At 37.9% G+C, this 21,990-nt stretch overlaps 4 protein-coding genes across 4 annotated transcripts in view; 2 read left to right on the plus strand and 2 right to left on the minus strand.

Annotated features, from left to right (window-relative positions):
- LOC141826268 (protein CHROMATIN REMODELING 35-like) overlaps positions 1-11,720 on the minus strand; it is an 11,897-nt gene extending 177 nt beyond the window's left edge. The window contains exons 1-5 of the mRNA XM_074713514.1: positions 11,019-11,720; positions 10,907-10,933; positions 8,291-8,605; positions 5,996-6,154; positions 24-1,580 (exon numbers count right to left, since the gene is read on the minus strand). Of these exons, the coding sequence (XP_074569615.1) occupies positions 24-1,580; positions 5,996-6,154; positions 8,291-8,605; positions 10,907-10,933; positions 11,019-11,720 (2,760 nt within the window). The remainder of the gene's footprint in view (positions 1-23; positions 1,581-5,995; positions 6,155-8,290; positions 8,606-10,906; positions 10,934-11,018) is intronic.
- Positions 11,721-14,263: 2,543 nt separating this feature from the next.
- On the plus strand, positions 14,264-15,144 carry LOC141826276 (major pollen allergen Ole e 10-like). The gene is made up of 5 exons (XM_074713525.1): positions 14,264-14,327; positions 14,406-14,744; positions 14,842-14,872; positions 14,953-15,022; positions 15,112-15,144. The coding sequence occupies exons 1-5, from the start codon at positions 14,264-14,266 to the stop codon at positions 15,142-15,144; spliced, it is 537 nt and encodes a 178-aa protein (XP_074569626.1).
- A 1,494-nt stretch (positions 15,145-16,638) lies between these two features.
- LOC141837591 (tubulin alpha-4 chain) lies at positions 16,639-19,098 on the plus strand. The gene is made up of 4 exons (XM_074724976.1): positions 16,639-16,829; positions 17,503-17,737; positions 17,838-18,208; positions 18,282-19,098. Exons 1-4 carry the CDS (start codon positions 16,737-16,739, stop codon positions 18,930-18,932), a joined length of 1,350 nt encoding a protein of 449 aa, XP_074581077.1. The 5' UTR covers positions 16,639-16,736; the 3' UTR covers positions 18,933-19,098.
- Positions 19,099-19,141: 43 nt separating this feature from the next.
- On the minus strand, positions 19,142-19,768 carry LOC141837601 (uncharacterized). Its single transcript, XM_074724983.1, has one exon. The coding sequence runs from the start codon at positions 19,635-19,637 to the stop codon at positions 19,269-19,271; it is 369 nt and encodes a 122-aa protein (XP_074581084.1). The 5' UTR covers positions 19,638-19,768; the 3' UTR covers positions 19,142-19,268.
- Between the last annotated feature and the right edge of the window lie 2,222 nt (positions 19,769-21,990).

The following is a 21,990-nucleotide window of genomic DNA, read 5'->3' on the forward strand; positions in this document are numbered from 1 at the left end:
GCGACCAATCTGTATGTGTATACTTTCTTCAGTTGGCCTGGCCGAAATGCACGACCAATAGCTTGACGAGTTACTGATGGATTTAAGTGCACATCCAAAATCACAATCCTTGATGCACCTACAAGTGATATGCCCTCTCCGCAAGCCTTGATCGAACCAAAGAAAACCTTGGCATCAACAGAATTGTTAAATTGCTCCATCGACCTCTCTCGTTCCTCAGACGATGAGTCACCACAAATCATGAAAATTTCTTTTCCAGTATGCCAACCCTTGGTCTTAACTATCAGCCTTTCCAAAAATTTTAAAGGCAGAAGGTAGTGACTAAAGCAAAGTAGCTTCTCTCCCAAAGACTCAGCAAGAGACAGGATATTCAGAAAAAACTTAGTTTTGACGCCATCTCGAAAATTAATTGAATCTAGCAAGCTAGCAAACTTAGCATTGTAATCATTTAATGAGGTAGCTCTGTCTCCAGGATCCTTTTCTGCTGCTTCATACAGTTGAGGATGCATATAGATAGCACTGGCCAAGGAGGTTCTTCTGAACTTGTCAGACTTCGGGAGCCTTTCAATCATCTGTTTTTGCTTGGCATTGAGGTTCAACATCACAGTGAAATCAACAAGACCAGGCAGCTCCTCCAAAAAATCACCCCTGTAGTAGTGAAGGACATGCTTGGTTAACTCACGAAGGTCTTGTATCACAGTCACTTTTCTTTTAAAATTGTCATCATTCTGCAGTGTCTCCTCAACCAGTTCACAGAAAGCATTATCCATTTTAGAGAGCTTCCTGCCACTTGATATGTGCACTCTGCTTAGAACCCGCTTGACAATGGCTCGAGAATGCTCCATTTTCAGAAATTTAGGGCGCACCAGATTCAAAATGTTGAAGACCTCCCTAACATGATTCTGGAATAAGGTTCCTGAAAGTACTACTTTTCGAGGGGTCTGCACCTTTGCAAGTGAATCTAGCATGTAAGTCTCCTCATTTCTTGGAGTGTGGCCTTCATCTAATATCAGAAGGCCAGGGACTTTCAGAAGTATTTCACGGCATGCAGCAGATGCTTTGCTGTTTTCTTTATCAGAAACAATGTTAGTGAACTGTTTATAGCCTAAAAAGAGGATACTTTTATTTGTTTCCTGCCAAACTTTTAGAACTCCCAACTGCTGTGACCTATTCTCAGCCTTACTAGAGTATAAATCAATGATAGGTAAATCTTCAACCTGCCACAGTTGTAGCTCCTTTTTCCAAATGGGCAAAATTCCTTTGGGCAAAACCACCATGGGTTTTTTGGAAGGGTACTTGGCCAGAAAACTCTGGATGAAGCTTATAAGCATAAAGGTTTTCCCAGAACCAGGTGCGTGAGCCAGAATACATCCTCCTGGTTTATCTGTAACCAAGTTCTTAACCAAGAAATTGAAGCCTTCCAGTTGATGTGGCTTCATTTGCTTCAGATGCCTGGGATGGATAGATACTTCAGCATCAATGAACTCATCTTCTGACACTTTGATTCCAGAGAATTGAATTTCATCATCTAGATCCTTGGAGTTCTTTTGTCCAGAAGTATGTCCGAATTGAATGTGAACCTGATGAGAACAAATGATTTTCATAAGGCAAATGATGCAGGTAAATGCTTTGTTGGCATACATATGAAATAGGCCAAATGCTTCAGTATTAAATACAGAACACAGATTCCTTAATTTTAGCAGGGATTAACGTGATGGGATTCATGTTGATGCTAGCAAAAAGTGATGGATGAATTAGGTGAGATTTCAGTTAGACAGATGATTATGGTTCTATTTACTAAAAAAATACATTGTTGCTCTGGATGATGTATTTAGTAAGAAAAATATGCGAACAGTGTGATTTTTATTGTTGGGCCATATCAAGTAGTAGCAAGTTAAAGACCAAGTATACACTAGTCTCATATTTCCACAAAGTGCACTACAACGGAGAAATCTAGACCCAAATGTCAACTCATTGACACCAAGATCAAATTTTTATTTTACCGCCACTTTGCCAATAAGGTAACATTGGCAACCCCAATAGCCAAAATAAATGGAGTTGGATGTTGTGTGATGCATATTGTCATCTCTACGCCAGAAGATTAGTAAAGATATACCACAAATTTCCCATGCATTTGCAAAATAGGGAGACAAACTGCAAAGTTATCATTCATGCAGGTAGTTGCATCAACCATAGTTGTCAAAATTAGTATTGGTATTAGGATCAGATGGTCCAAAAATCTAGATATTGCCAGTATGATAAAAGTAGATGGATGAAATCAAAATTGTTACAAATTTTTTTAGGGAAGGAAAAAAGGACACCTATAATATAATAGAAAAATATATGTATGTCAAAGCAAGCCCTTTCTTGTAAAGGTGGTTTCAGGATCCAAGACATTGGCTGTTACTTCTCACGTCTTTACCATTCAATTGTCAAACATAATAAAAATATAAATGATGTTCAACTAAATATTAGAATTAGTAAATCAAACTATAATATATAAAATTAAATAGTATTAATAAAATTATATTTGGAGCATATAATTTTGTCATAATATTTATATCATCATCACTATTATTACTATTATCATCATCATCATTATCATTACAGTATCCTACTGTTACAGTTATCATTTGTGTTACCATAACCATTATCACTATCATCAAGTTAACAGTATCAAATAAGTAATATTTTTTGATAATATCATACCTTAAACTTATAAAACAATGTTAGATTACTGATATAAATTTATATATAGATCATATTTATTAGTCTAGAATTCCTAAATAACAACAATATATCAAAATTCCATGATATAATGATTAGTTGGAATCTCAATCACATGTGATCAAGTTTGTATATAGGAAGGATGTTTTGACACTATTATTGATCAAGAGAGATATTATTCTCTCTCTATTGTCACTAAGCAAGAGAAAGAGAGGTATTAAATCAGTTTTGACACCATTATAGGAAGTGTTGGGTCTTCTAGCTAGTAGATCATGAGAAGCACTCGATCTCGTGACAAATCTAAGGTGAGGAGGCTTAACTGATTTAAGGGAGTAACAAAGATTCACATCCCCTCTCATGCATATTAGCTAGGATTCAAGACAATCAACAAAAAGTATGTTAAATACCATGCTTTTTTCGTGTATATAAAAAATATTTTTCTAAAATTTTGAACCGGCAAAATAAATCAAACCAAATGGTAAAAAAAAATTGAGCATCAAGTCGAAGCCAAATTGAGTTTGAATTGAACCCATCAGGTAGACATGGAGAATAGGATTGCTTGAGTTCAAACTGGGGTCACTTCGGGTTTGATTAGATCAATTTATGGCAAAACCAAATTTTAAGTAGGGATGATCTAGTTTAATCACTTTAAAACGAATTAGGGAATTTTTTAGGAGTTGGAGATGATTTCTCCCTTTCCTCTCTTCTCTCTCGTTCTTTTCCTCTCCAACACAGCTTCTTCCCACGCAGCACATGTCAAAGCCCTCCTCCACACACTAGCTTCCTCCGTTTCTTCTCTTCCTTCCCTCCTTTTCTTCTTCTTCTTCTTCTTTTCCCAGCACCAGGAGATTCTCTTACAGCCACTCCTCCCTCTTCTCCTTCCTTCCATCCAGCAAATACTACCCCTTTCTTCTTCCTCATTTTTCCAGCTAACAACAGCAACATCACAACATCTCCTCTTCTTCCAAAATCATTCCAGCACCATCCTAGCACCAGAAAACCTGTAGCCACCCCTCCCTCTTCTTCTCCTTCTTCTGTTTTTTTTTCCAGCAACAGGTCAGCACTGGCAGCCCTTCTTCTTCTCTTCCAGCCAAGATCGGAATAGCCCTTCTTCTTCTTTTCCATCTTTCTTCTAAATCCCCATAGAAACCCTAAATTTCCCTCTCCGAGCCTCCCTCTTACCTCCCTAGGACCACCAACTCTCTCCTCCTTCCTCTCTAGGACTGATGGTGTGTCTTTAGGCATTGGACCAAGTGAGAGAAACAGCTAAGCATCTCTCGTCAACATTATGGTGAGTGTTCCGTCCATGTTTTCTAACTAGAGATTTTTTAGTGTTTAAGGGGAACCCATAAATGCTCCCTAAGTCATGTTCTAGAAAATGGGTTTGATCCTTAGACTTTGAGGCTAAGTAACTTGAGGTGACTTTTAGAAATTTCTAACATCAAGGAAAAATTTTGCAATTGCGGTAAGTATATCTTTAGCCTAAAGTCTTTCATTAAACAAACCTTAATACAAGCTCTTTGTCTAGGGACACTAAATTAGATTGTAGACTGATTCCGAAGCATTCTTGTCGTGACAACATCATAATTTTAAGATGAGTTACCTATAGTTTAAAGAACCCTATTAGGAGGTGAAAAATCAACGAGCCAATAATATTGTTGTCGGGGCACTTTTGGGAAGTGGGTTGTCCTAATTTGTAATTCTGACAAACATGGAGCACTCAAAGGGGAATGGGGTTCATACAGAATTCTGGGAAGAAAGAGCAGCAACATACAGAACTCTAAGTTGTAGGGTTCAAAGAAGTACTCTAGTTTGAGATGCACAGTGTGCAAGTTTCATAGAGGGGTGGGGGTCAGTGTGAAGTGCACTTTGCGTACTATCTCATACTTAGAATAATGTTGAGGGCACAATGTGCAAGATCCCTCACGTAAAGCTACAATAAGGGCATCATGTGCAAGATCTTTCATATAGGGTAGTGTCAAGGGTATAATGTGAAGGATGTCATGCTTGCTACATGATGAGACCATTATGCACAGGATCTCACCCTACTACTGACGAGGGCACGTAGTATAGAATCTCATATCAGATGAGGGTTGAGGGCATATACTTATGCATGGCATATACTTATGCATGGCATATATCTATGTTCTTTACTTGTGTTACATGTTGTTTTTAAGAAAAGTGATTGGTACAAGGGCATAATGGTATGGTATGTTTCACTTTGTCACACTCAATGTGTGATATTAGTTGTTCATGCTTATTAATCAATTATTTAATTTATTGTTATATATTGCATAATGTGTTGCCAGAGATATTGACCATGCTTTGGTGTTGAATGTTACTTATATCTATGATAGTCGTCACTGGCAATATTAAATTGTTCCCAGTCACTTTATTATCCTAAATACTTAAGTCGTGGCTCTTCATAGATGACTCACAGTGCAACAGTTTCCCAAAGCCTTGCTAATATATATATATATATATATATATATATATATATATATATATATATATATAAACCCAGTTGAAGTTATGTCTTATTACTTGTGTGGCTAATGTTGGATGTTTCTCTATACATGTTTAAAAAAACAAAAAATCTCTTTTCGACCAACCTTATAGTTTCCTTAGGTTCAAAGATATCAAATGGGCATCCTTTTTCTTAATCGAGATTGCTAATTTTGTAAATATTTTCATTGAGAGGAGTCGAGGGCTAACAAAATAGAAGCAAAAAATAAAAACTTGAGATTGTTCCATCAATTGTCTAATTAACAAGTATTGTATATATTTACAAAAATAGATTTTTATACCTCACAAACCTGCAATTGCATATGATAGAAAGTAAATAATATTTTTATTGTTATAGCATATTTTTAAAAATTGGAATTGTAATTCCCACTCGCTTGCTTTCTAGAATTTAAGACCAACAACCTAACACATGTCACCACAAAAGATAAATTTTCAAAATACTCAAACAATAATATTTGAAATATGGAATATATAGGTAACATCTACATTGAAAATTGTAACATGTGCATCTACCAAGACAGCATGCTTCAAAAATATTGAAAAAGAATGTTTTAGAATTATCATAAACAAATAAGAATTGAGGAGCCAATCAAAAAGGCTACAAGTGGGTAAGCTAACATTAGTAGTTCAGATTGCATTAGCACTAATTTTGTTGGCATACATGTCTTCCAAATTACAAAAAAAAAAACAATAAGAACTAAGCTAAGATATAACTGTAAAGGTTTTAGCTGCATGTTAGTACCTTTGTCCATTGATAATCAAATATAGTATCTATACTTTTCTGTATTATTCCACAAATACGGCAAACAAGACCAAAGTCATCTTTGAGCAAGAAGGAATGGCCACATTCTTCTTCTTCTTCAACTTCTTCTTGCACAACTTGATCATCGGAAGCATCATCCTACCAGAAAGAGGCTAATGAATGAATTATAAAAATAGAAATGTTAAACATGATCTACATTTACTATAACTATATGAAAACCACAAGGCCATAATCCTTGGATTAATATAACATTTGACATTTTCACTTATCTCAACACAGTATTTGACGTTTTCATCGAGCCTTTACATATAAAATAAATTTCAAGTCAAAGCAAGCACATTTAAAGCAGTGATGGAAACAACAAATCAAATGAACCATCTCAGCATCACGAAGTGTAAATTGCATAAGCTAAATCCTTATCAGTTAAATCCAAAACCAAGAATCTGAGAAACATTATCCACATCACTGACCCAGTAAAGAAAAGTGGAAAATAACATAGCAAATAAAAATCAGGACCTATAAGTTGAAACTAAACCCATGTTTTAAAATCCATACAGCCCTTATGGCAGTAAGAATGATATGATATATATCAGTCCAGTCAAATTCATGTTCTAAAAGCAGTGTGTAGTGTCTGTAAATGCACATTCACAAGTCCCATTTTTTACAAATCCATATGGCCATGGCAGTAAGGATGATATAGACCAGTCTATCAGGCAAATACATGAACCACCTAACTGCAAGTACTTGGGGCTCCAGTCAACTAGAGGATGCTCCTAGTCAATTGGCAAGCCTAGTCGACTCGAGCTTGATTGCTTGTGAACAGAATATTTCTGTTCGGAGCCTAGTTGATTGGGGAGTCAGCTAATTGAGCTCCAACCGATTAATGGTGGATTTAAATCAACTGGTGAGCTAAGTTGATTAAGGAGTCGACTAAAGCTCGGTGACTAGCAACCAGAATCTTTATGTTTCTGTTGAGAGCCTAGTCAACTATTTTAGTTCAATCAACTTATGACACAACAAGAAAACCAGAAGTAGCCATTGAACTAGCACGTTGGAGCTGCAACAATTGGATGAACTGCTGTCTATAGTAGACCAGTCAACTAATCGTCTAATTCAGTTGACTGAGTCAACCGAGGTAGTCATTGGCAGATTGCTAGCAGAAGCGAGCGAGTACCCAATCGAGTCGATTGATGGTGAATAGAGTTGGCTATCAACGATAAAACACTAGAATAATGAGTGAAGCTGTAGAAGATTGAAGGCTATAAAAGGACCAAGAGAAAGTGTATGAAGGTTGGCAAAAATATTGCTTGTATGATACTCAGAGTCTTTCTCTTGTACTCATTAGCTTCTCTTCTTACTTTCACTCATTCTAAATTTTTGAAAGAGAAGATTACTATAAGAGGTGTTTCCACCACCTCCAGAAGATCTGAAAGTATCTAAGAAGAAGAAAACTAGTGAGCTTTCGGGAGTAACTCACCAACGGGTCATAAGCCGTAGAGTAGGAAAAATGAATTTCAAACCTCATTACATGGCCATGTTAGCAATTGGTATGTATTAATTCTTTTGTTTATGCTTTTCATTCATCTGTCTTTTTCTCTTCATGTAACATCATCATCTTCTTCTTTTGTCTCTTATACTAAGTCAATTCAAATTCCATGGAGACTCAAATGTCAATAATGCTTGTCCTAATGTTGGAATCAATTGACGGTGAAATGCCATGTTGTCCATTTTACTTCCATTAAAGATGAAATGAATGAACAATGTTCAAATTTGTATTTTTTATTTGTTATGATTTATGAAACATGGTCAGGCACCATTAATCATGCTATGCTATTAATGAAGGTATTGCAGCAGTATACATGTAGATATGTTAAGATGTAACAATTATGTCAGATAAGGTAGAAATATTTTTTAATTATTTTAAAATTTTTCAACCAAAACTTAAACTCACAACTAAAAAATTAACCATAATGAATCATGATGCAAAAGCATTTTTGCACTGTGGGAAGAACTTTCGGATACATGAACTACAACTCTAGATTCAAAGTAGGCAAACTGAGAGAATCTAAACTGGCAATTATTTAGTCTATTATGATTATTTCAAGTCAAATAAATAGAAGGTCAGGCATATACATTTTCTGATTGTAGTTAGTCAAATCATAATCCTGTAGATAACTCTTTGCTGAAAGAAGCATTCTCTACGACAATGAATCAGGAAAAGAAAAGAAATAAAAGATCACCAAAAGAAAAACACAGATATGCAACAAAGCCAACCTTCGTAAATTCCATTGCTAATGACATATCTTTCCAAAGATCTTCCAAGCCATCACTTTCAGGCAATACTTTTTCGTCTTCATTGAAGCTCCTATCGTGTGGCTTCTCTTGCAGAGTCACAGCAGAAACATATTCAGGATCATCATTGTGTTGTTTTAGTTCAGCATATGGAACAATACTCTTTAAACTATTAGGAGCATCAGCATCTTGTATCTCACTTCTTTTCTTTCTTTTGGATGAACATTGCCTGTCAATTCCCTTTTTTGATGTGATTAGATCTTGATTTTCATTTTTTGTCTTTACACTTCTTTCATCCTAGAATCAAGCATCAACATGCAATCAGATATCATAAAATTGGAATTGAAACACCAATATCAAGTGGATAATCTAACTTCACAAGCAGCAATTTATATAACATTAACTTAAGTTTCAGATCAGGATTCAGTCAGATTGAATGCAAATCTACTGTCAGTGTTAGCTCAAAATACACTAATAGAAGGAACAATTCTTTGGTCATGATACAAGTTTTCAGAAACTGGAAGGTTCCTTACCAACCATTTCAACAGCAAAAAAACATCAGACACCACTCTAGGCTTATCTTTTACTAATAGCACAGTCTCTACTCTTTAGTTCATCCTGCAATAGGATGAAATAAGGGTGACCAATAAGATTATATAAGATCGTATAATTATGTTATTGAACACATTAATATCTCTGTGAATTCTGCCTATTCCAGCATTGCCGATGAAAGGAATTCTTTACGAGTGGTCAAAAACACAACGAATGTTTCAGCTCAAAAACAAACTGAAAACAACTGGGGATATCTGTTAGAGATATTACATACTTCTGCTTTCATGGATAAACGTGGTCAGTGACTCCACATTATCTCTTTGTGGATTTCACATAAGAAACCATGAACCACCTTCTTTATAAAGGTGTGCCTTTTCCACTTCATTTCCTTTCTAAAAGAGTTGTAAATCTCTCAATTGCCAAAACAAGAATACAAGAGAACTGCTATTTGTGCGCCAACGCTCATTTTTTAATGCAAATCTTAAGATGCAGGTATTTATTGCTATCCTTTTGCAGCTTTTTCTCTGGAATTAGTTAATTTTTCTGGTCTTCATTTATTTGTTGTGGTTAACATTATGATGTCCTCCTTAGCAATATTTTTGCTTATGAATTTTTTCCTGTAAATTTTTTACCTCTTCAACTGCACCTTGTAAACAGTATTCTTTCTGTTGTGATCCCTTAGGTTCCATTTCATTAAAAAAAAATATCTTCCTTGATCATACTATTTGGCATGATGGAAAATCAATGAAGACCTTGTTAAGTTATATAGAACAAGTGAAGCAGTAAGGAGCAAACAATCAGAGAGTTTCATGATCAATCAGGTGTAATATTGCAAACAAAGAGATGCATTGTGTAACTAAAGTGCAGCCTACTCACGATGGATTATCTTGGCTCAACACATTTTTACTCTACAAGTAATATATTTGATATCCAACGCTCATAGATGAAGGGGAGCCTTGGCGCAACGGTAAGGTTGCTGTCATGTGACCTAGAGGTCACGGGTTCAAATCCTGGAAACAGCCTCTTGCCAAAGGCAAGGTAAGGCTGCGTACAATGGATCCTTTCCCCGGACCCCGCATGGCAGGAGCTTCGTGCACCGGGCTGCCCTTATCCAACGCTCATACATGTGTAGGCATTTTACATGTATGATGTTACATTCTGCCTACTGGTGAATGTGATAGCTCAAATCCATGTAGTGTCCTTTCAACCTACCAATGTTTTCCACAAAAACAACCCATTACTAATGCACAAAGGTAAACCAAGTGAATTAAATACCTTGTTTTTACATATTTCTCTTTTTTTTTTCCTCCCAAACTTCTTGGGTATAACATCTCCATTTAGTCACTAGTTACAAAGCTCCAAGATTAGGGTACTCTAAGTAGATAACTCCTTTTCCAAAACCTAATGAACAAACATGTGCAATATCTGTTGTACATAGCAGCAAGATATATGAAGAGAAATGTATTTCAACTCTTGTTCATGGAATCAAGACGCAAAAACTACAAAATTCTATGAAAACTAAGCACATGCAGGCAGAATACAGCTAAATATGCAAATAACAGTCCCTTTTCCTTCAAAGATTAGAACCAGAATTTAAGTTAATATAAATCTAACCAAACACATATGTTTAAGTTCAAACGGTGAGAAAGCCTGAGTATGGATGGAAAAGTGAAGCCCCCAACTTATATGAAAGCTATCCTAATTCAAATGAGCAAACTTTTTTTCTTGTCCGAGTGAATAAGACTTAGTCCCTCTTAAACTTGGAGACCACCAGGGCTAAGTAGTTTAGTTGAAAGGAGAGACTTGAGGAATTCTCAGCCAAGAATTTATCCAGTAAATGACCAAACCTTACTGAAGTCACTAACATATCCAATCAGCTGATGTGGCATTAAACATATCAGATGCTTCTCGAAAAATAAATCATCATATGTTGTTAGTGAGTGAGCATTATAACAAGGGATGTGAAGGTACAGAAATGGCTAAGCATTCTTCCACAGATGTTAAAATTAAACAGATATATCATTAGCAAATGCAATGAAAACTTACAGGAACAGAAACGATATAGCATGTGGTCTGAAAGATCAAAATCAATATGTATGCTTATCACAGATGTTAAAATTAAATAGATACATTTTTCACAAATACATTGTATACTTACAACAACATTTTGCAGCCGTTGCTTTTCATCAACTGGCTGTAGAACCACCTTTTCGAATTGAATAGAGGGTTGTTTGCTTGGCTTAAAAGCAGCAGTAAAATATGGCCTGTGAGATCCTTGGTCATACGGGACTAATTGATATGAGCTAGCCTCTTGTGCTAATTTGCTAGCTTTTAGTAGATGCTTCTGTATTTCACTTGTCAATGATACGCTTAACAACGACATGTCATCAACAGACTGAAAATATTGTTTATTTCCAACAGCAGGACTGGTATCTTCATCATCTGAATCTAAAATTACAACTGCCTTGTTCTCTTTCGTCTGACCATTAGGTGGAGGAGAATCCAAGGGGCCAACTGCGCCTGAAATGGTGTCATCATCCAGATCAATTATAGCATGATTATCTGAGTAAAAATTCGTGCTGCCCTGAGGAGTACTGGTGGACTTAGGACTTGGACGGAATGAGGATAGTGCATTGATTATTTGCATACGATGAGCATGCATGGCTTCAAGTTCTTTGGTTACACTTCCATACTTGCCTCCATCCATCCTTTCCAGAAGGTTGGTAAAACTGAAATCTTTTGAATAAAAACTGTTAGAGTTCCCAACCTTTCCATAGTTGGGAGTAGTTGCGTTAGAATTGAACTCACTGTTGCCATCCTCATTGTTGATCTTCCTCCTCTTGTTAGCCTCGAGATCCATACTAGAAGGTGCAGGATCACGTCCACGACAGTTGGGTGTCCAAAGTTTCTCCTCGTCAGGGCTCCCTTTCTGCCCTAGGTGTCACCTTTGCTCCCTTGCCAAAGGGCAATTTGAGGGAGGACGACGAAGAAGGCGACTAAGGAGGCTTGCTTGATGGCCGAGTCTAGCCCGGGGAGAGGATGTGGCACGAATCGGAAGGCTCCTCGTGGCGACAGCGTGGGAAGCCGGCGCCGCTGTGCTTGCTGGCTGCGGCTAGGAACGGAGCGAGCCCTGCTTCCTTCCGAGGTTAGGGACAAGCGGTGCTCCGCTACAGATCGCGTGCGAGGATGGAAGCCGCGTGCGAGGGCAAGCTCGCCGACGCTGTCGCACGGGAGAAAGGATCGAGGAGAAGGGATCGATTGAGTAACTGTTAAATGGTATTTGATATATATTCTTTTATTATCTTTAAAGAATTTCCCATAAATGTTGTTTTCATTTAAAGTAATATAATATTCTGATTTTATATTAAAAATTAATATTTAATTTAATTTGTATTAAATTGATGATTTAACGACAAATTGTTATGTCTCTAAAATGTAAAAGGTAAAAATACACTTTTCTTTTAAAAAATTAAAACAAGTGCTCTAATATTTTTTTATTTGGAAAATATTTGTTATAATTTTATTCTATAATAAGTGTTATATATTTATTAAAATATATTAAAATAAATCAATTTAATTTTAGCAAAAATACTATATAAACCATTTTTATATAATTTTTTAATCAAAATTACTTAAATTTAATTAAATCATTTTAAAATTATTACAACAACTATTAATAATTCTACTATACTAATGAGTTTAAATAAATTAACTAAGTTGATAAATAATTACGAGTGCTTTTTGGTAAAATAAATTATTATCCCTAAAACCCTAATAAATGCTATTCTAGATTATATTTTTTAAAAAATTGTGAAGATTTAAAAATAAGTAAAATATGTAATAATATATCTTTTGGAATAACATTATATCATAACTATAGCTTGGGAATATTTTTCTTTGTATCTTTGGTTGGAGGTTTCATGCCTATTTTAAATAGATAGTTGTTGTTGTGTCTTTTTCATTAATTATAATCTATCTAAGTTGATCGATAGAATTTGGTTTGAGGATTGAGGGGGGTCTAAGATGATCGAAATGTGACTAAGTAAATGGGCCTCCACGGCTAAAGCTCAAGTAGACTAATATCTCCTTCCGTTCTTGTTGATAGCTCAAGGAGCTTTAAGTTGACTCACAAGGCTCATAAGTTAGCTGAGGAGACTTCCTAACACATGTCAATCAATCAAATACCACATTCTAATCGATTAGACATTGAAAGTAATAGCAATATGATGCATAAGAACTAAATCAATGATACATCTGATTATCAAATTTGTCATCATCAATCAAATTACACGAGAGCCAATGTTATTATGTTTTACTTGTCATTAGTATTCCTACAAAGTAGAGAATAATCTTCTACAGGAAGAAAAGGTAACAATCTTTAATTCTTCTCAATGTGAAAAAGAGAAGGAAGATTAAGAAGCTCAATTCAGCAAGATACCCAAATGAATAAAACTTCTTCTCTTATATACCTTGACTCATCTTACAGGACCATCCACCTTAAAAGCCCATTACCCATTACTCCATGCTATAAGCATTAGATCACTTAATATAATTTAATATCTTAATGACAATTATCGTGGTGTTAATTCAAATATAAATCCATTAATACCCTATTGAGGACTTAATCCTTTCTGACATAGGTTAGTTCATTGGATGTAGCTTTCAGTCAACTAGCTAGGAAACAAAAAAGTTTTTGTTTGAGCTCAATCAATTGAAATGCTAACATATAAATTCTTACATGATTTGAACCTGAAACTATTAAAAAAAATATCACCAAGAGCTCATAACAACCTCTAAAAGCCCTCAGACATGTTTTTCTTCCATCACTTAGTTGACAAAAAAGAACTTAATTATCAAAGTTCAAATGTTCAATCAATTGTACCAATCCTCCAATTGACTTAAGCCTGAAACTACACCAAACTAAGACCATGAGCTCACAAGAGAACTGAGTGAAGAAGGAAACAAAAATGTATACATGCACTTCAGTGATTGAGTGATGAAGAAACAATGTATATTCTCCATTCACATCTACCGATCAGAACACACCAGTTAATTATATTCATGAAGTAAACTTTATACTGAAAACCTACTGTGAAAGTGAAGTCTTCCTTTATAATTTGCACAATAACCAATGCTCTGATCAAGTGCTTCAACAGAACATCGATCGGCTACTTTTCCAATAATTAAGCCTTCTTCGTGTTCCTTCTTCCTCTTGACTCAACCTTTGTTCTTACCTTAATGCTCAAGAAAAGATCTCTGTTTCCATCCCTTCAAAAGAGAGACATAGAGAAAGCAGAGACTAGTGCGGCTTACTTACTTTCTTCATCTGCGAGCTAGCCATGAAACATATATACGCATCGGTCAGTCCTCGCTCTTCCTCGTTTCTAGCTACCGCATGCGATCATGAGGAAGAACAGCAAGGAGTGGGCGATGATTTGTGGGCTTCTGATGGCGGAACTCTTCATAGGTGATCGATCAATATAATCGCTAGATCTTCTTCGCCGTGATTTTGAGTTACTGACGTGGTAGTTAGTTTTTGGTGCAGTGATGGGGGCGGCGGCCCGAGTGCGGGAGAAGGCAGAGGCGGTCGAGCCGATCCCGACCATGTCGCCGCCTGAGGGGAACACGACGTTCATCGAGGGGCGGACGTGGTGCGTGGCGCGGCCGGGGGCGTCGCAGTTCGACCTGGAGAACGCCATCGCCTGGGCCTGCGGCCTCGGCGGCGCCGACTGCTCGGCCGTGCAACCCGGCGCCGCCTGCTACCGACCCGACACGCTCCTCGCGCACGCATCCTTCGCCTTCAACAGCTACTACCAGCAGAACGGCAACTCCGACGTCGCCTGCTACTTCGGCGGCACCGCCGCCGTCACCACCAGAGACCCAAGTAATTGATTCGACTGCTCGAACTCAAATCTTAATTTCTTCTGCCTACTAAATCTAAATATCAACTTCATTGATTTGGTTTGGATTCCTCGTGATAGGTTATGGATCTTGCAAGTATCTCGCTTCAGAGTGAGTACAGTACATGTTTTAATTGATCACCAACTTTCTTGCTGTGATTAAGCAAGTTCTTCGTTAATCCATGCATGCAGGACATCTGCTGCTTCACGGCTGTTTGAGATAGATTACCTTGGGAAGAAGCTGCTGGAATACGAGATTAGGGTAATGCACGATTTGATAAGGATGGTCAACGTTCTTTGCATTGCATTGGTTTCTTGTGTTTTGACTTTTTGATCTCAATTAATGAATAGATGCTCATATATGTCTGGGTGAATACAGCATAGTCATTATCACAGTAGTTGATGCAGCTAGATGTATTTGTATAAAATGTTTTGAGAAGGTGAAGTAAATATATTTTGTGTAATATAATTAAGGGATCTTTTCTTTTCTCTTCGATGATTTTGTTTTATTTAATTATTTTCAATTGGTCTTTTTTTTTTCAAAAGACATTAATTCCTCTTGCATATGAAAATTGTTAAATGTTTTTTAAATTATCTAAACTTCATCACCGTCCGTCTAAAAAAATCAAGAACTAATCTTCTGGTCTTTGGTTTAAACTTGCATATATCCGCTCGGGCTCGAGATAACGATGAGATGGGTATTTTTTTTGTATAGATTCGATATTTGAAATTCGAAATTCAACTATGAATTTATGATAATTTTTCCTCAAATGGATAATGAACCCATCAATTAAAAAAAAATTCACTTCTTTCTTTGCTTTACTAATACTATTAAGCCTTTTAGAACTCCCGTGCAAAGATAAGATATTTCCGTAGTTAACTAGATATTTATGAGTCAATTCTTAATTTAATTATGATGGAATGTAAATTAATTTTGTTTAGTAGAAAGATAATTATGAAATATTAACTGTGGAGTGACACGTGCACGTTGTTTGTACTTTTTGATTTATCTTAATGATCAATGAAAAATATCGATTGAGTTAGGTCGATTGCTCTCGGGACATAATTAAATTGGTTACGATGGAGCAGACTTATAGAAGAGGATAAGAGTTCGAATCTCAACGAAGTCGCGAGCAATATCTTTCTCCGTCGTGATCAACTACACAACTACAATTTCGATTTATTGAGAAGAGATTAACATATGCTACTTCAAAAAAAAATCTGTATAGATATAAAATAGTTTATATTTACAGGAATAGTTTATTTTGAGTTGAAAAGACTTTATATGAGATTTTAGAGACTGAACAGTGCCACAATTCCTCAAACATAAAGATTTTTTTATCTTTTTTTTGGTAAGATAAATTGAGACGTGCTATAAACGGTCATTTTTCTTTATAAAAAATATATTATTTGACATGATTTATCTTTAATTAGTCTTTTTTTTATTTGGAGAAATGCGATAATAAACTTGTTAGTTGTCATTTAAAAAACGACCATGTAATTTTGTTTGATATAATTATTTTTTAAAATTTGAATCTAAAGAGAGTCTATCCATATTTTATTATATATATATATATATATAATTGTGCTAAAGTAACCGTTATTATTTGAAATTCGAATTTAAGCGCCAATGGTTTATATCCGTTGAATATTGAACCAATGGTTAATTAATCATGGTTAGTTTAAAATAGTAGATAGTGGTGGTCCGTGGTTAACCCGTCTCTACGGCACGTCGGCGCCATGAGTACAGGATGGCCCAACCGCTAACCGCGGTTAGCAAGCCCCGGTTAACAGGAACCCTAACTATGCTCTCCACCACCGCCCGCCTCTATTTAAATGGATCGAGAGATCAACGCAAGGTATTCCGCTGTCCTTGGTTCATCGGTATTCGACGGCGTCTTAGCACACGCCTAAGTTTACTCTCCGTTCTTCCTTATCTCCCTCCTTCGCGCTTGCTTGTTTTCTGATCTGCGAAGATGAGAGAGTGCATCTCGATCCACATTGGCCAGGCCGGTATTCAGGTCGGAAACGCTTGCTGGGAGCTCTACTGTCTCGAGCATGGCATCCAGGTTTGATCTTCGTCACCTTGTATCTTCTTGCCTTAGAAGAGTTAGATCTACTTATAGTTATGGAGATGTGCTGGTGGATCTCGATTTTTCTTCTTCTTATTTTTTTCGGATTTGTACTCTTTGTGTGTTGATCTTCTTTACCTAGAATTTATGTTCGCGTTTTGTTTTTTATTTCTTGTTATGTCCTGGGCTCTTTGTTATTGTCTAAGCATTTTTTGTTATTGCGGACTCTTATAGCAGATCATATAGATCTGTTCCTGTTGTAGTCTAGAATCCTCCTTAGCTGATGTCAAAGCATTAACCTGGTTATGTTTTTCACTTTCGGTTACTTGAATAACTTGTACGATCTGAATCCTTGTTTTTTAAAAACAGTTTGCCATGAGATGTTTCTGAGTTTATCAGTGATTAAAGTAAATATCGGCCTGTAATCCCGTGCTGGCTCAACAAATTTATATTTATAGGGTACTCAGGTCGTAAGCTAATTTGAACGGGTTTTTGCCAGATTTTGCTTTTATCGATCCGATATCTGTTGTTTGGGGGGAATGATCAGGTTGCTGTTATAGGCACAAATAAAATTATACAGTGTGATGATTGTTATCACACTTCATAGTTAAGTATATTTATGCGAGATCTGCTTTCCGTTGCTTACCAACATTAATCCTGTTATCTGTAGCCTGATGGCCAAATGGCTAGTGACAAAACCGTTGGGGGTGGCGATGACGCTTTCAACACCTTCTTCAGCGAAACTGGGGCGGGCAAGCACGTCCCTCGTGCCGTATTTCTTGATCTGGAACCTACCGTCATTGACGAAGTAAGAACTGGCACATACCGCCAGCTCTTCCACCCTGAACAGCTTATCAGCGGAAAGGAAGATGCCGCTAATAACTTTGCAAGAGGCCATTACACCAGTAATTACCAAACATTTCACTGCCTTCTTTCTCATTAAGCAATTTTTGTTCATTGGAAATTCAATTTATAACATTGTGTTTTTTTTCCTTTTTATCTCAGTTGGCAAAGAAATCGTTGATCTCTGCCTTGATCGCATCAGGAAGCTTGCAGATAATTGCACTGGCCTCCAAGGCTTCCTTGTTTTCAATGCTGTCGGTGGAGGCACTGGATCCGGGCTTGGTTCTCTTCTCCTCGAGCGTTTGTCTGTGGACTACGGCAAAAAATCCAAGCTGGGCTTCACTGTCTATCCATCTCCCCAAGTCTCTACCTCTGTAGTGGAGCCTTACAACAGTGTTCTGTCCACCCACTCTCTTCTCGAGCACACTGATGTGGCTGTTCTCCTAGACAATGAGGCAATCTATGACATCTGCAGGCGGTCTCTTGACATCGAACGCCCCACTTACACCAATCTCAATCGTCTCGTTTCTCAGGTGGTATTCCCTGCTTCAAGTGTAAAAGGGAACCTTTTTTGTTTGAAGTTGTGATTAATTTGTTCTTGTTCAGGTCATTTCTTCTTTGACTGCCTCTCTGAGGTTTGATGGTGCTTTGAACGTTGATGTCACCGAGTTCCAAACCAATCTGGTCCCGTATCCAAGGATCCACTTCATGCTCTCTTCCTACGCCCCCGTCATCTCTGCAGAGAAGGCTTACCATGAGCAGCTCTCCGTTGCCGAGATCACCAACAGTGCCTTCGAACCTTCATCCATGATGGCAAAATGCGACCCTCGCCATGGGAAGTACATGGCTTGCTGCCTCATGTACCGCGGAGACGTGGTGCCGAAGGATGTCAATGCTGCTGTTGCGACCATCAAGACCAAGCGCACCATTCAGTTCGTTGACTGGTGCCCCACCGGGTTCAAGTGCGGCATCAACTATCAGCCGCCTACTGTCGTTCCCGGTGGTGATCTGGCCAAGGTGCAAAGAGCTGTGTGCATGATATCTAACTCCACCAGCGTTGCTGAAGTCTTCTCACGGATTGATCACAAATTTGATCTCATGTATGCCAAGAGAGCCTTCGTGCATTGGTATGTTGGCGAGGGCATGGAGGAAGGCGAGTTCTCTGAGGCTCGCGAGGACCTTGCTGCACTCGAGAAGGATTACGAAGAGGTTGGCGCAGAGTGTGGTGAGGAGGAAGGGGAAGAAGATGAGTACTAAATGGAGTTCACTAGTCTCCTTATGTTGTTGAAGCACATCTATCTCTGATGTGTCGAGCTATCTCGTCTTGCTGCTGGGTCTCGACTGCTGCGTATGTTTTAGTATCCAATTTCCTTGTCACTGTCGTTTCTACTATGAGATATTCTATCGTTCCCTGAATAGATTTGTTCATCCATAACTACGTATCTTTTTTTTTTAAAATCTTTAGTAACTCACGTAATACAATCGTTAACGGAAACACATATAAGAATCGATTTTAGTAGCAGTATTTCCACAAATTCCATGGAGACAGAATTAACATACAGGGAAGGAACGCTGCAGCGCGTCCGCACTCTTCTACTCTTGTTCCTCCACCCACGCCTCCACCCGCAGAAGCAAGAACCCGACCGCGACCCCGACCAGCACCAGCCCGTTCATGATCGCCGCGATCTGGAAAATCTCCCCCGCGGCGTTGCAGGTCGCCGACAGCGCTCCACCACCGCTCCGCCCGCTCTTCGACGGCGCCCGCAGAGCGGTCGCGAGCTCCGCGAAGCACCGGGCGGCGCACGCCGGCCGGCCGAGCGACGACACCTCGTTGTCGGCCTTGAGCCCCGAGAACGAGTTCAGGCCTTCCAGGAACCGCACTCGGGGCTGCCTCCTCGCACCGGAGCACGAGACCGCGGCGCAGGCGGAGAGCGTTGCTGCGGAGCACGAGACGGCGGCCATCGGTGGGATGTGGATCTGGGAATCCGCAATCTGCAGAACAAGACGATGAGATCAATGGTTTGCTGTGGCTGAAGTGAGGAAAGGGGAAGAGCTTTGTATGAGAAGGAGAAGATAAGATGGGGAAGCAAATGAGTGGCTGCCGGTGAGAACTTTATCCCTTGAGGTCAAGATTTAAAGAATTCTTACAAGAAAATTTTATTTTATTTTATACTTTTCCAATTGCCCCCATATAGTTCAAAGTATTACACAAATACTCAATAGGTCGTGTGTATTGTTAAGATTATGAAGTAGTTTTCTCTATTTCGTAAATTATGGAGTCATTATATTTTTAATTATAAAAGCAAATAAGAACGGTTAACAAAGTATTAGGAGCAAAATGAAAATATTCTAATTTTAAATTAATTTTCCGGTTCGGTTGATGGGCTTGGATCTTGAGCTAGATCCATATTTGTTAACGGATCGGATCCATGACTTCATGGGGTTCGATCTCTAGGTCTATCGTCGCCGCCGTCCGAGCCTCTTCCTTTCGCACGACGCCGAATGGCTTTTCCGCCCGAGCCTTGGTGCGCCGGTGGCCGCCTCCCGCTTCCCACGCCGTAGGCTCTCAATGACTACCGCTCTCCTCCCGTCCCATCTGTCGCTTAGCATGAGAGCGTGCTGCGAGTTCTCTAGGGGTATCTCTATCATGCCTTTTGAAATCACTTCTTAGTTTTCTTCTTTAGATAATCTATCGTGTTGAAGTCAAAGTGAGAATCCCACAACATATTGTCCCGAATGTATGTTTCTTTGCGTCTACTTTTGCTGCTAAATATTTCTTATATGCTTCGTGTAGGTTGTCGAATAAATAATCAAGAATTCTATGTTTATTTGCGTCTACTTTTGCTGCTAAATATTTCTTATATGCTTCATGTAGGTTGTCAAATATAGTCAAGAATTCTAACTCTTTAGAGGTTTGCAATTCTAACACCTTTAGAAATGGTGTTAGACGTGAGAATGGAGACATTCCAACTATCCAATTAATTTCATTTTTTATCAATAAATAATTGATGAAATATTATTCTTTAATTATTTAAGAGTAGCACAATCATGATGTAAACAAAGGAATTTAATTAAATAAAATATGAAATCAATTAAACAAATTATGGTATAAATGACACAAATTTAACCAGAATAACCATGACAAATGTTAAGTAACTTTAATCAGCTTAGATAGAATCAGATCAGTTCGAGTACGATTAATGAAAATAAAGATTTAAGATTAATGTAATTAAAATAAACAAATGTAGGTTTAAACGAATCAGATAGATTACAATTAATTAAAATAAAGATTTAAGGTGAATGTAATTAAATAAACAAATGTAGGTTTAAACAAATCAGATAGATTAAATTATACACATCAGTATATAATAATATTGTAATCTAATATGTATTAAACAAAACATGTTTAATAAGAATAGAAAAAACTATTCTCATCTTAGATTGTTAGATATGCTACTACAAATAAAACTATTATTTTGTTTTGAATAACTGTAATAGATATCATACAATAATGAAAAGGAGAAAATTGGAAGATAAAAAACTTGTGCTGAGTAGCCTTTGGCCAAAAGTGGGAATCGGGTTCTTATGCTAGTCTGATTTTACGCCTTAAAATACAGCTGTGGCTACCTACATTGTAGTATAAGTGTGAGATGGAAGCAAAGAGAAGTTTTTTTTTAGTGCTCTTAAAGGGTGGTTGAGCACTCGCTAAAGATAAGTATCCCAACCCTAATTGAATAAATTGTTTGTTAAGAAGTGTTGGTTATATTTATTAGAAGTTGGTTATATTTATTAGAATAATTCTCCTAGATTTGGTCCATAAACCTCCTATATAAAGAGGAGCTTGTATCTCTTCATGGAATAAGATTTTCTGATTTATTTGGATAACATGGTATCAGAGCCCTAAACCTGGCGCCGACTTCCTCTTGCGATCGCGATTTCCGAATCGCGATTTCCCTGTTTTGCAACGCCTTCTTCCCTCGCGATCGCCGCCTCCTCCCACAGCCGCGACGCCTTCCTGCCCTAACTCGAGCGCCGCCTCTGCACTGCCTCACAACGCCGCCGCCTTCTCCCACTGCATCCCGCCCCAGGACGACGACAAATACCGGTACGACGAATCGACGAAGCTCTGGAGGCTGAGATACGACGCCGTGAGCGCGACCACCCTCGTTCGCCGCCACCACATCGGCTCTTCTTCTTCCCCTGTTTTGTTTTCTTCTTCTCCGTTGATTAGCAGCAGCCAACAGCCTTTTTCCTGCTTTCTTCCTCCATCACCGAACAGCAGCACTTGCTGCCTTTTTCTTTATTTTCCTTTTGT

This window comes from Curcuma longa, chromosome 1 (assembly GCF_044706935.1).
Source record: "Curcuma longa cultivar G26 ecotype Majalengka, Jawa Barat chromosome 1, ITB_CL_G26_1.1, whole genome shotgun sequence".
Taxonomy (NCBI): domain Eukaryota; kingdom Viridiplantae; phylum Streptophyta; class Magnoliopsida; order Zingiberales; family Zingiberaceae; genus Curcuma; species Curcuma longa.

Coding starts and splice junctions, on each gene's coding strand:
- LOC141826276 (XM_074713525.1), top strand. CDS start 14,264: ATGAGGAAGAACAGCAAGGAGTGGGCGATGATTTGTGGGCTTCTGATG. Junction 14,328..14,405: donor GATGGCGGAACTCTTCATAG/GTGATCGATCAA, acceptor TTTTTGGTGCAG/TGATGGGGGCGGCGGCCCGA. Junction 14,745..14,841: donor CGTCACCACCAGAGACCCAA/GTAATTGATTCG, acceptor TCCTCGTGATAG/GTTATGGATCTTGCAAGTAT.
- LOC141837591 (XM_074724976.1), top strand. CDS start 16,737: ATGAGAGAGTGCATCTCGATCCACATTGGCCAGGCCGGTATTCAGGTC. Junction 17,738..17,837: donor TGCAAGAGGCCATTACACCA/GTAATTACCAAA, acceptor TTTTTATCTCAG/TTGGCAAAGAAATCGTTGAT. Junction 18,209..18,281: donor TCAATCGTCTCGTTTCTCAG/GTGGTATTCCCT, acceptor GTTCTTGTTCAG/GTCATTTCTTCTTTGACTGC.
- LOC141837601 (XM_074724983.1), bottom strand. CDS start 19,637: ATGGCCGCCGTCTCGTGCTCCGCAGCAACGCTCTCCGCCTGCGCCGCG.